Genomic DNA, 13924 nt, shown 5'->3' with positions numbered 1-13924 from the left:
ATTTGTCTCAATAACAGTCGCAATTTTACAAGAAAAAGCTTAACATTTTGGCAATTTTATGAAAAGAGTCTTGACTTTGCTCAACAAAAGTCACAATTTTGTAAGAAAACTTAAAAATTTGGGCAATATTATAATAATTATCTGAATTTTACTCGGCAAAATGATGATAAAAGTCATAATTTTACCCAATAAATGTCACTATTTTACAAAAAAGACAAAAAAATTGGCAGTATTTTGATAAAAGTCAGTTTTATAGACAAATATCACCATTTTGCATTAAAAAGTAATACTTTTACTCAATAACAGTCGTAATTTTACAAGAAAAGCTTAACATTTTGCCAATTTTATGAAAAGAGCCGTAATTTTACTTGACAAAAGTCACAATTTTAGAAGAAAACTTTAACATTTTGGCATTATAACAATAATCCAAATATTACTTGGCAAAATGATGACAAAAGTCATAATTTTACTCAAAAAATGTCACTATTTTACAAGAACAAAATAAAAATGGTAATATTGTGATAAAAGTCAGTTTTATATGACAAATGTCACCATTTTGCATACATTTTATAATTTTACTCAACAACAGTTGCAATTTTACAAGAAAAGCTTAACATTTTGGCAATTTTATAAAAAGAGTCGTAATTTTACTCGCCAAACGTCACAATTCTAAAAGAGAACTTTAACATTTTGGCAATATTATAAAAATAATCGGAATTTTACTTGGCAAAATGATGACAAAAGTCATCATTTTACTCCAAAAATTTCACTATTTTACAAGAACAACAAAAAAATTGGCAATATTGTGATAACTTAGAATTTTACATGACAAATGTCCCCATTTTGCATTAAGAAGTAATCATTTTACATGAAAAAAAGCTTAACATTTTGGCAATTTTATGAAAGAGTCGTAATTTTACTCTACAAAAGTCACAATTTTAGAAAAAAACTTGAAAATGTTGGTAATATCATAATAATTATCTTAATTGTACTTGGCAAAATGATGATAAAAGTCATAATTTTACCCAATAAATGTCACTATTTTACAAGAAAAACTAAAAAATTGGCAGTATTTTGATAAAAGTCCATTTTATACGACAAATATCATCATTTTGCATTAAATAGTAATAGTTTTACTCAATAACAGTCATAATTTTACAAGAAAAGCTTCACATTTTGCAATTTTATGAAAAGAGTCGTAATTTTACTCGACAAAAGTCACAATTTTAGGAGACAACTTTAAAATGTTGGCAATATTATAACAATAATCGGAATTTTACTTGGCAAAATGATGACAAAAATCATACCTTTACTCAAAAAATGTCACCGTTCTACAAGAAATAACAAAAACATTGGCAATATTGTGATAAAAGGCAGAATTTTATATGACAAATGTCACCATTTTGCATTAAAAAGTAATAATTTTACATGAAAAAAGTTATATTTTGGAATATTACAGAAACAGAAAGAATATGAGAAATTGTTCCCAATTTTATAAGAAAAAAGTCGACACATTGTGAGAAAAAGACTGCTTTGAATTCATTTTTTGGGGGCGGATTTTTTGTTTGTAATTGTTTTTTAATGTGAATTATTTCCTTGAAGTTGTTAGAGTATGTCTGTATACACGCATACATGGCAGTGGTGCGTCCAAACCGACGAGGCTCACCTTGAGGGAGTCGAAGCAGGCGATGACCCTGCCGTTGTCCACGTGGCAGCTGCGGGAGGGGTGGGCGAACTTGCAGTCGGCGTCCGAGCGCGAGCAGGTGCCTCGCTGGAACTCCCGACACACTTCCAGCGTCAACCATTTGGTGTCCCGCCCCATGCTCATGCTGACCGCCATCGCCCGGGGAACGCGGCAACCGGAGTGGACGGCGAGCTCAGGTCGGGGGTGACTAATGCTGGAGGGAAAAAAAAAAAGGAGCAATTTCCGGCCCTGAAGCTTTGTTGGCTTTCGCTGGGAAAAGCGGCAGCTGAAGTTTGACCGGGCAGAGACAGATAGCGGGGTTCAATGTTGGAGTCTGTCCACAAGAAAAAGCATGGTGGTCAGGAGTGTTGTTGCCAGGCCGCGGCGACCCTGCCTCGCTGCCACCATCACGTCAGCATGGTCACTGCAGCGCCACGTGCCCGCTACAAACCCATGCTGTGCCAGCACCTTCTTCAAATCATAACACTCAGCTTCAGTCTTCTAATCTTGCCTGTCAAACTTATCCAGCAGCAGGAAAAAAACAGTGTCCAATGACTCCTGGCAGTTCCACTTCCTGTGTCACTCCTCCCTGGTCATCATCTTCTCCTCTGGGTGTCCTTGCACGCCGCCTGCTCCCTGCTGGGGGAAACACACCTTGCTTTAGACATTTTGCAGCCTGTTGATGAGAAAGGCGGCGTTGAAATCCAACCAGGACCGAGTGCGGCGGCGGAGGAGGAAGAGGAGGAGGAGGAGGAGGAGGGCGAAGGACGAAGGAGCATGGGCGAGCGAGGCAGCATGGAGCAGGAGAGAGATGTCTTGATGAAGTGATACAGCAGAGAGAGAGAGAGGGAGGGAAGGAGGGAGGGAAGGAGGAGGCGTCACGACAACTTCCTGGAGCGGACTAACTTGACATGAATCACGCTGCGAGAAGCGGCGTCCTTGAAAACGGCCACACGGCGGTGATTAACAGCCGCCACGCCACGCGGGGAGACGCTCGGAAGAGCATGGGGGTGGAAAAATTAAAAAGGGCGGAAAGGAGAGGAAGCTGCAGCAGCCGCTTCAGATGCCAGGTGCCGGCCGGAAGCGGCGAGCGGACGGACATTGGATGCGGACGTTCTTACGGCGGCTCCTCCCTGCTCGGAGCACGTCCTTGCCAGCTCTACACACACACACACACACACACACACACACACACTTGTATCAGTTACCTTCTTGAGACTTGAGAAAAATGCCTCCCTCTTTAGGAGCAGCCTTTCTAGATGTATAAAAAAAGTGTATTTACAACATGAATAATATATACATACTATGCAAATATAAAAAAACATTGTTGTGGAAAATGAGTTGGAATTTCACAAGAACATTTTTGAATTTTGGCAGTATTATAATAAAAGTCGTCATTTTACTCAACGCAAGTCAAAATTTGACAAAAAAAAAACTGAACGTGTGTGCATTATTATGATAAAAGTTGGAATTTTACTCAATAACAGTCACATTTTTACAAGAAGAGCTTAACATTTCGGCAATGTTGTGAAAAAAGTCGTGATTTTACTCGACAAAAGTCACAATTTTAGAAGAAAACTTTTCAATTTTGGCATTATAATAATAATCGGAATTTTACCTGGCAAAATGATGACAAAAGTTATAATTTTTACTTAAAAAATGTCACTATTTTACAAGAACAACAAAAAACTGGCAATGTTGTGATAAAAGTCTGTGTTTTATATGACAAATGTCACCATTTTGCATTAAAAAGTAATAATTTTACTCAATAAAAGTCGCAATATTAAAATAAAAACTTAACATTTTGGCAATTTTATGAAAAGAGTCGTAATTTTTCTCGAAAAAAGTCACAATTTTAGAAGAAAACTTTAAAATTTTGGCATTACAATAATAGTCGGAATTTTACCTGGCAAAATGATGACAAAAGTTATAATTTTTACTTAAAAAATGTCACTATTTTACAAGAACAACAAAAAAATTGGCAATATTGTGATAAAAGTCAGTGTTTTATATGACAAATGTCACAATTTTGCATTAAAAAGTAATAATTTTACTCAACAACAGTCGCAATATTAAAATAAAAACTTAACATTTTGGAAATTTTATGAAAAGAGTCGTAATTTTTCTCGACAAAAGTCTCAATTTTAGAAGAAAACTTTAAAATTTTGGCATTACAATAATAGTCGGAATTTTACCTGGCAAAATGATGACAAAAGTTATAATTTTTACTTAAAAAATGTCACTATTTTACAAGAACAACAAAAAAATTGGCAATATTGTGATAAAAGTCAGTGTTTTATATGACAAATGTCACAATTTTGCATTAAAAAGTAGTAATTTTACTCAACAACAGTCGCAATATTAAAATAAAAACTTAACATTTTGGAAATTTTATGAAAAGAGTCGTAATTTTTCTCGACAAAAGTCTCAATTTTAGAAGAAAACTTTAAAATTTTGGCATTATAATAATAATCGGAATTTTACCTGGCAAAATGATGACAAAAGTTATAATTTTTACTTAAAAAATGTCACTATTTTACAAGAACAACAGAAAAATTGGCAATATTGTCATTAAAGTCAGTGTTTTATATGACAAATGTCACCATTTTGCATTAAAAAGTAATAATTTACATAATAACAGTCGCAATATTAAAATAAAAACGTAACATTTTGGAAATTTTATGAAGAGTCGTAATTTTTCTCGACAAGTCACAATTTTAGAAGAAAACTTTAAAATTTTGCCAGTATAATAATAATCGGAATTTTACCTGGCAAAAAGGTGACAAAAGTCATAATTTTACTCAAAAAATGTCACTATTTTACAAGAACAACAAAAAAATTGGCAATAATGTGATAAAAGTCAGTGTTTTATATGGCAAATGTCACCATTTTGCATTAAAAAGTAATAATTTTACATAATAACAGTCGCAATATTAAAATAAAAACGTAACATTTTGGCAATTTTATGAAGAGTCGCAAGTTTTCTTGACAAAAGTCACAATTTTAGAAGAAAACTTTAAAATTTTGGCATTATAATAATAATCAGAATTTTACTTGGCAAAACTGATGACAAAAGTAATAATTTTACTCAAAAAATGTCACTATTTTATAAGAACAACAAAAAAACTGGCAATATTGTGATTAAAGTCAGTGTTTTATATGACAAATGTCCCCATTTTGCATTAAAAAAGTAATAATTTTACATAATAACAGTCGCAATATTAAAATAAAAACTTAACATTTTGGAAATTTTATGAAAAGAGTCGTAATTTTTCTCGACAAAAGTCACAATTTTAGAAGAAAACTTTTAAATTTTGGCAATATTAGAACAATAATCGGAATTTTACCTGGCAAAATAATGATACAAGTCATAATTTTACTCAAAAAATGTCACTATTATACAAAAACAGCAAAAAAATTGGCAATATTGTGATACAAGTCAGTGTTTTATATGACAAATGTCACCATTTTGCATTAAAAAGTAATAATTTTACTTAATAACAGTCGCAATATTAAAATAAAAACTTAACATTTTGGCAATTTTATGAAAAGAGTCGTAATTTTTCTCGACAAAAGTCACAATTTTAGAAGAAAACTTTAAAATTTTGGCATTATAATAATAATCGGAATTTTACTTGGCAAAATGATGACAAAAGTAATAATTTTACTAAAAAAATGTCATTATTTTACAAGAACAACAGAAAAACTAGCAATATTGTGATAAATATCAGTGTTTTATATGACAAATGTCACCATTTTGCATTAAAAAAGTAATAATTTTACATAATAACAGTCGCAATATTAAAATAAAAACGTAACATTTTGGCAATTTTATGAAAAGAGTTGTAATTTTTCTCGACAAAAGTCACAATTTTAGAAGAAAACTTTACAATTTTGGCAATCATAACAATAATCGGAATTTTACCTGGCCGAATGATGACAAAAGTCATAATTTTACTCAAAAAATGTCACTATTTTACAAGAACAACAAAAGAATTGGCAATATTGTGATAAAAGTCAGTGTTTTATATGACAAATGTCACTATTTTGCATTAAAAAGTATTAATTTTACTCAATAACAGTCGCAATATTAAGATAAAAACTTAACATTTTGGCAATTTTATGAAGAGTCATAATTTTTCTCGACAAAAGTCACAATTTTAGAAAAAAACTTTACAATTTTGGCAATATTAGAACAATAATCGGAATTTTACCTGGCAAAATAATGATAAAAGTCATAATTTTACTCAAAAAATTTCACTATTTTATAATAACAACAAAAAAATTGGCAATATTGTGATAAAAGTCAGTGTTTTATATGACAAATGTCACCATTTTGCATTAAAAAGTAATAATTTTACATAATAACAGTCGCAATATTAAAATGAAAACGTAACATTTTGGCAATGTTGTTAATAAAGTCATAATTTTACTCGACAAAAGTCACAATTTTAGAAGAAAACTTTAACATTTTGGCATTATAATAATAATCGGAATTTTACCTGGCAAAATGATGACAAAAGTTATAATTTTTACTTTAAAAATGTCACTGTTTTATAAGAACAACAAAAAAACTGGCAATATTGTGATGAAAGTCAGTGTTTTATATGACAAATGTCCCCATTTTGCATTAAAAAGTAATAATTTTACTCAATAACAGTCGCAATTTAAAAAAAATACTTAAAATTTGGGAAATTTAATGAAAAGAGGTGTAATTTTATTCGACAAAGTCCCAATTTTAGAAGAAAACTTGAAAATGTCGGCAATATTACAATAATAATCGGAATTTTACTTGGCAAAGTGATGACAAAAGTCATCATTTTACTGAAAAAATTTCACTATTTTACAAGAACAACAAAAAAATTGGCGATTTTGTGTTAAAAGTCAGAGTTTTATATGACAAATGTCACCATTTTGCATTAAAAAGTAATACTCAATAACAGTCGCAATTTTAAAGAAAAGCTTAAAATGTTGGCAATTTTATGAAAAGAGTCGTAATTTTACGCGACAAAAGTCACAATTTTAGAAGGAAACTTGAAAATGTTGGCAATATTATAATAATAATAATCGGAATTTTACTTGGCAAAGTGATGACAAAAGTCATCATTTTACTCCGAAAATTTCACTTTTTTATAAGAATAACAAGAAATATGTCAATATTGTGATACATGTCAGAGTTTCATAAGACAAATGTCACCATTTTGCATTAAAAACTAATAATTTTACGATAAAATATTGCAATATTACAGAAACAGAAAGAATTTGAGAAATTGTTCCTGATTTTATAAGAAAAAAGTCGACACATTGTGAGGAAAAAGACAGATTTTAGTAAAAAAAAAAAAGTTTTGATTTTTTTTAATTTGTAATTGGTTCTTAGTATTGATTATTTACTTACAAGTTATAACAGTATGTCTCTATATACATATATTATATACATTTTATTAATTTTGGCCAAAAGGGGCTGCATTTCAATTTCTTGCACGCACTTGTTATTTCATATGTTGACCAGAGGGGGAGCACTTTTAAAAGTGACATACAGTCCATTTGAAAAATCCCTTCTTTTTGGGACCACCCTCATTTTGACCAGCAGGGGTGCAAATGAGACATCGTGTATTAGATGCAATTGTATAGGGATCATGATTTATGTCGTCACTTCTTCACACCTCCTCATGTGGAAGACACTTTTCTTTCTTCGTGTCTCAAGAAGGGTAGAAATACAAGAACACACACACACACACACACACACACACACACACACCGGCAAAGCAGAGTCATGGCTGAGGCACACGCTGATTTTCAAAGTGCACGCAAGGACTCCGGAGAGCAGGTGAGGAGGAGGAGGAGGAGGAGGAGGAGGAGGTGGAGGATGGGTCATGTGATGCTGGAGTGGAAGAGAATGGAAGACATGGTGCAGACAAAGAGAGGCGGGGCACAGATACCATCAGTCGCTGGAGTCTGATGGCGGCAGACACAGACGAGGAAGCTGCGGAGGGAAGTGTGTGTGTGTGTGTGTGTGTGTGTGTGTGTGTGTGTGTGTGTGTGTGTGTGTGTGTGTGTGTGTGTGTGTGTGTGTGTGTGTGTGTGTGTGTGTGCGTGTGTGTGTGTGTGTGAGCATGCAGATAAGACAAGCCAGAAGAAGAAGAAGAAGACTGCAGTGGTAGTAAGGAGGGGATGGGAGTGAAAGTGAACATGGAAACAGCGACTGAGCCTCCAGAGGAAGTGACAGGAACACAAACTTTACCCAAAGAATTCACAAAGTCCACATTGCACATGGTCACGTGACCCCATCGCCCCCACCCGCTGGACACCCATCGCTTCTTCTAGAAGACAGCAAAATGAGCCAGGTGGTGCAGGGTCATTTAGGTGGTACACCTACATAAACCCGCAGTGCGCTTTATAATCCGGTGCGCCTTATGTATGAAATTAGACCTACATAGAGCCGCTCCTCAGCAGTGCGCCTTATAATCAGGTGCGCCTTATGTATGAATATAGACCTAAATAGACCCGCTCCTCGGCAGTGCGCTTTATAATCAGGTGCGCCTTATGTATGAATATAGACTTAAATAGACACGCTCCTCGGCAGTGCGCCTTATGTATGAATATAGACCTAAATAGACACGCTCCTGGGCAGTGCACTTTATAATCCAGTGCGCCTTATGTATGAAATTAGACCTAAGTAGACCCGCTCCTCGGCAGTCCACCTTATAATCAGGTGCGCCTTATGTATGAATGTAGACCTAAATAGACACGCTCCTCGGCCGTGCGCCTTATAGTCGGGTGCGCCTTATGTATGAAATTAGACTAACGTAGACCCGCTCCTCGGCAGTGCGTCTTATAGTCGGGTGCGCCTTATGTATGAAAGTAGACCTAAATAGACACGCTCCTCGTCAGTGCGCCTTATAATCTGGTGCGCCTTATCTATTAAATTAGACTTCAATACACGCGTTCCTCGGCAGTGCGCCTTATAATCGGGTGCGCATTATGTGTGAATATAGACCTAAATAGACACACTCTCTGCAGTGCGCCTTATAATCAGGTACGCCTTATGTATGAATGTAGACCTAAATAGACCCAGTCCTTGGCAGTGCGCTTTATAATCAGGTGTGCCTTATGTATGAAATTAGACCTATATAAACCCGCTCCTCGGTAGTGCACTTTATAATCATGTGCGCCTTATTATGAAATTAGACCTGAATAGACCCGCTCCTCGGCAGTGCACTTTATAATCAGGTGCGCCTTATGTATGAATATAGACTTAAATAGACACGCTCCTCGGCAGTGCGCTTTATAATCAGGTGCGCCTTATGTATGAAATTAGACCTAAATAGACCCGCTCCTCGGCAGTGCACTTTATAATCCGGTGCACCTTATGTATGAAAATAGACCTACAAACCCCGTTTCCATATGAGTTGGGAAATTGTGTTAGATGTAAATATAAACGGAATACAATGATTTGCAAATCATTTTCAACCCATATTCAGTTGAATGCACTACAAAGACAAGATATTTGATGTTCAAACTCATAAACTTTATTTTATTTTGCAAATAATAATTAACTTAGAATTTTATGGCTCCAACACGTGCCAAAGTAGTTGGGAAAGGGCATGTTCACCACTGTGTTACATCACCTTTTCTTTTAACAACACTTAATAAATGTTTGGGAACTGAGGAAACTAATTGTTGAAGCTTTGAAAGTGGAAATCTTTCCTATTCTTGTTTTATGTAGAGCTTCAGTCGTTCAACAGTCCGGGGTCTCCGCTGTCGTATTTTACGCTTCATAATGCACCACACATTTTTGATGGGGGACAGATCTGGACTGCAGGCGGGCCAGAAAAGTACCCGCACTCTTTTTTTACAAAGCCACGCTGTTGTAACACGTGCTGAATGTGGCTTTGCATTGTCTTGCTGAAATAAGCAGGGGCGTCCATGAAAAAGACGACGCTTAGATGGCAGCATATGTTGTTCCAAAACCTGTATGTACCTTTCAGCATTAATGGTGCCTTCACAGATGTGTAAGTTACCCATGCCTTGGGCACTAATGCACCCCCATACCATCACAGATGCTGGCTTTTCAACTTTGCGTCGATAACAGTCTGGATGGTTCGCTTCCCCTTTGGTCCGGTTGACACAATGTCGAATATTTCCAAAAACTATTTGAAATGTGGACTCTGTCACGCGGTGCTCGCATCGTGATGCGCGTTTTGTCACCCAAAGATGCAAGAGGACCAGACAGGCAGGAATAGCAGGTTAGAACTGGATTTAATATACAAAAATAAAATAACACTGATACAAAAGGCAAAAGAAAGAGCGTGCCTACGTACGGGAAGCTAACGCTAAGCTTAGCATGGAGTCCAGGAGTCCAAAGTGAGCGTGCCGAGCGCACGAGAAGCTAAGGCGAAACTTAGCAAAAGTATAGATAGAGAAAATACCAAAGTGAGTGCTGCATACGGCAAACAACGAATCAAGAAAGAACTGAGGTAGAAGGCAGGCTTAAATACTAAGGCAATCAATGAAATCCAGGTGCGCGTCAAAAGGAAGAGCAGGTGGAACAAATACGAAACCAAGGTAACAAGAATAAAACAAGGAAGTGCACAACTCGGAACTGGAAGAGTCCAAAACAATCAAAAAACACAAAAGGACTCAAAAACCAAAATAATATATGATCCGGGCGGCGGATCATAGCAGACTCGTCAGACCACAGAACACTTTTCCACTCACTTTGCACCAGTCCATCTTAGATGATCTCGGGCCCAGAGAAGCCGGTGGCGTTTCTGGATGTTGTTGATAAATGGCTTTCGCTTTGCATAGTAGAGCTTTAACTTGCACTTACAGATGCAGCGACCAACTGTATTTAGTGACAGTCGTTTTCTGAAGTGTTACGGAGGCCATGTGGTGATATCCTTTAGAGATTGATGTTGTTTTTTTATATAGTGCCGTCTTGAGGGATGGAAGGTCACGGTCATTCAATGTTAGTTTCCGGTCATGTCGCCTACGTGGAGTGATTTCTCCAGATTCTCTGAACCTTTTGATGATATTATGGACCGTAGTTGTTGAAATCCCTAAATTTCTTACAATTGCACTTTGAGAAACGTTGTTCTTAAACTGTTTGACTATTTGCTCACACAGTTGTGGACAAAGGGGTGTACCTCGCCCCATCCTTTCTTGGGAAAGACTGAGCATTTTTTGGGAAGCTGTTTTTATACCCAATCATGGCACCCACCTGTTCCCAATTAGCCTGCACACATATGGGATGTTCCTAATAAATGTTTGATGAGCACTCCTCAACTTTATCAGTATTCATTGCCACCTTTCCCAACTTCTTTGTCACGGGTTGCTGGCATCAAATTCTAAAGTTAATGATTATTTGCAAAAAAAAAAAAAAAAAGTTTATAAGTTTGAACATCAAATATCTTGTTTTTGTAGCATTTTTAACTGAATATGAGTTGAAAATGATTTGCAAATCATTGTATTCCGTTCATATTTACATTTAACACAATTTCCCAACTCATATGGAAACAGGGTTTGTAATCCTGGTGCACCTTTTGTATGGAAAGTAGACCTAAATAGACACGCTACTCATCAGTGTGCCTTATAATCCGGTGCGCCTTATGTATGAAAATAGACCTAAATATACACGTTCCTCGGGTCCCAAAAATTACGGTGCCGAATATTATACTTTTCATAATAAAAACGACATGAGAAAATTGTGGTATTAAGTCGGCTCTTACCGTAGACATGAGCGGATGTCGTCGTTCCTCCTGCAGCTGCGACTCTTTTGCCTCCTCCCACCGGCCACCCCCGACCGTCGGATGCTTACACCGTGGAGTATGGAGAAACTGGCGGTCACCACACCCGTGGCTACACCCCTCCAACTTTCAGGTACCATATAATCTCACTAAAACACTAGTAACACAATAAGCAAATAAGGGATTTTCCAGAACTATCCTAGTAAATTTGTCTAATAACATCTGAATCGCTCTGCCGTGTATTTATTTTTTTTAAATGTTTTTTTCCCTAGTCCTTCACTCTCACTTTCCTCATCCACGAATCTTTCATCCTCGCTCAAATTCAAAGCGAAATTGACGCTTTCTCGGTCCGAATCGCTCTCGCTGCTGGTGGCCATGATTGTAAACAATGTGAGGATGTGAGGAGCTCCACAACCCGTGACGTCACGCGCACATCGTCTGCTATTTCCGGTACAGGCAAGGCTTTTTTATTAGCGACCAAAAGTTGCGAACTTTATCGTCGTTGTTCTCTACTAAATCCTTTCAGCAAAAATATGGCAATATGTCGAAATGATCAAGTATGACACATAGAATGGACCTGCTATCCCCGTTTAAATAAGAAAATCTCATTTTCATAAAAAAACGACATGGCCAATCATGCAGAGTAGATGATAATGTGCACACCCACTGCCACAAATAGATTGCAGTCCTGTGGGAAACACTGGATAAGGCGTGAATTAGCCAACATTTGACAAAATGAAGCTAAAAGCCTGCGTCAAACCTCAACATTCCCGCAGCAAGAGTGTGATCTCCCTGCTGGGTGCAACCTTGACAAACAGCCTTGTGCCTTCTTGACTCACAATGAATACCTTCATCTCGTTATTTGTCTAATTAATAACGTGTCGTATATAACAACTGTAAATTTGCAACAAAAATCAGCATTTGCGCCCCCAAGTGAAGGTGGAGCTCATTCATTTATTTGCTGACTCAGTAACGCTTGTTTTCTTTCTGTGGCATTGGCTTGCTTGGGTGGGGTTCACTTTTACGATACTGGAGGGGGCCGTGAACGCACCATTGCATCACCAAGCTGTGGAAGTGACTGAACTTGGTTGTCAATTGTTTCATTGGCAGTTAATAATAATAGTAGTTACTTTAATATAACTTGCTATGTGCTTAAAACTGTAATACAACACTTTTTGTCCGTTTTAATGTCGTCTAATGGCATCAAGTTCACAAGCTAACTACTAGCAGAATAGTACAAACCCCGTTTCCATATGAGTTGGGAAATTGTGTTAGATGTAAATATAAACGGAATACAATGATATGCAAATAATTTTCAGCCCAAATTCAGTTGAATATGCTACAAAGACAACATATTTGATGTTCAAACTGATAAACGTTTTTTTTTTGTGCAAATAATCATTAACTTTGGAATTTGATGCCAGCAACACGTGACAGAGAAGCTGGGAAAGGTGGCAATAAATACTGATAAAGTTGAGGAATGCTCATCAAACACTTATATGGAACATCCCACAGGTGTGCAGGCTATTTGGGAACAGGTGGGTGCCATGATTGGGTATAAAAGCAGCTTCCATGAAATGCTAAGTAATTCACAAACAAGGATGGGGCGAGGGTCACCAATTTGTAAGCAAATTGTCGAACAGTTTTAGAACAACATTTCTCAACAAGATATTGCAAGGAATTTAGGGATTTTACCATCTACGGTCCGTAAAATCATCAAAGAGTTCAGCGAATCTGGAGAAATCACTGCACGTAAGCGATGATAATACGGACCTTTGATCCCTCAGGCGGTACTGCATCACAAACAGACATCGGTGTGTAAAGGATATCACCACATTGGCTCAGGAACACTTCAGAAAACCACTGTCAGTAACTGAAGTTGCCCGCTACATCTGTAAGTGCAAGTTGAAACTCTACTATGCAAAGCCAAACCCATTTATCAACAATATCCTGAAACGCCGCCGGCTTCGCTGGGCCCGAGCTCATCTAAAATGGACTGATGCAAAGTAGAAAAGTGTTCTGTGGTCTGACGAGTCCACATTTCAAATTATATTTGGAAACAGAAGACGTGGTGTCCTCCAGAACAAAGAGGAAAATAACCATTCGGATTGTTATAGGCGCAAAGTTCAAAAGACAGCATCTGTGATGGTATGGGGGTGCATTAGTGCCCAAGGCATGGATAACTTACACATCTGTGAAGGCACCATTAATGCTGAAAGGTCCATACAGGTTTTGGAGCAACATATGTTGTCATCCAAGAAATGTTATCATGGGTTAGGGTTAACCCTAACCCTGCTTATTTCAGCAAGACAATGCCAAGACACGTGTTACAACAGCGTGGCTTCGTAAAAAAAGAGTGGGGGTACTTTCCTGGCCCGCCTGCAGTCCAGACCTGTCTCCCATCGAAAATGTGTGGCGCATTATGAAGCGTAAAATACGACAACAAGACCCCGGACTGTTGAACGACTGAAGCTCTACATAAAACAAGAATGGG

At 36.9% G+C, this 13924-nt stretch overlaps 1 protein-coding gene across 11 annotated transcripts in view; it reads right to left on the bottom strand.

The window, feature by feature from the left end:
* Positions 1 to 13924, bottom strand: part of mbnl3 (muscleblind-like splicing regulator 3) — a 98972-nt gene that overhangs the window by 62765 nt on the left and 22283 nt on the right. For 6 of the 11 annotated variants that reach the window (XM_061900227.1, XM_061900224.1, XM_061900232.1 and 3 more), the window contains one exon: positions 1667 to 2323. In XM_061900227.1, coding sequence (XP_061756211.1) covers positions 1667 to 1840 — 174 coding nt within the window. In that variant the 5' untranslated portion in view covers positions 1841 to 2323. Of the gene's footprint in view, positions 1 to 1666; positions 2324 to 2892; positions 2940 to 13924 lie in introns of all 11 variants that reach the window. The other 5 variants (XM_061900229.1, XM_061900228.1, XM_061900226.1 and 2 more) reach the window with 2 other exon arrangements.

Source organism: Nerophis ophidion, linkage group LG05, assembly GCF_033978795.1.
Source record: "Nerophis ophidion isolate RoL-2023_Sa linkage group LG05, RoL_Noph_v1.0, whole genome shotgun sequence".
In the NCBI taxonomy this organism is placed as follows: Eukaryota; Metazoa; Chordata; class Actinopteri; order Syngnathiformes; family Syngnathidae; genus Nerophis; species Nerophis ophidion.
Note: the sequence above shows the minus strand (reverse complement) of the source record. Positions and strands in the feature narration are given on the sequence as shown.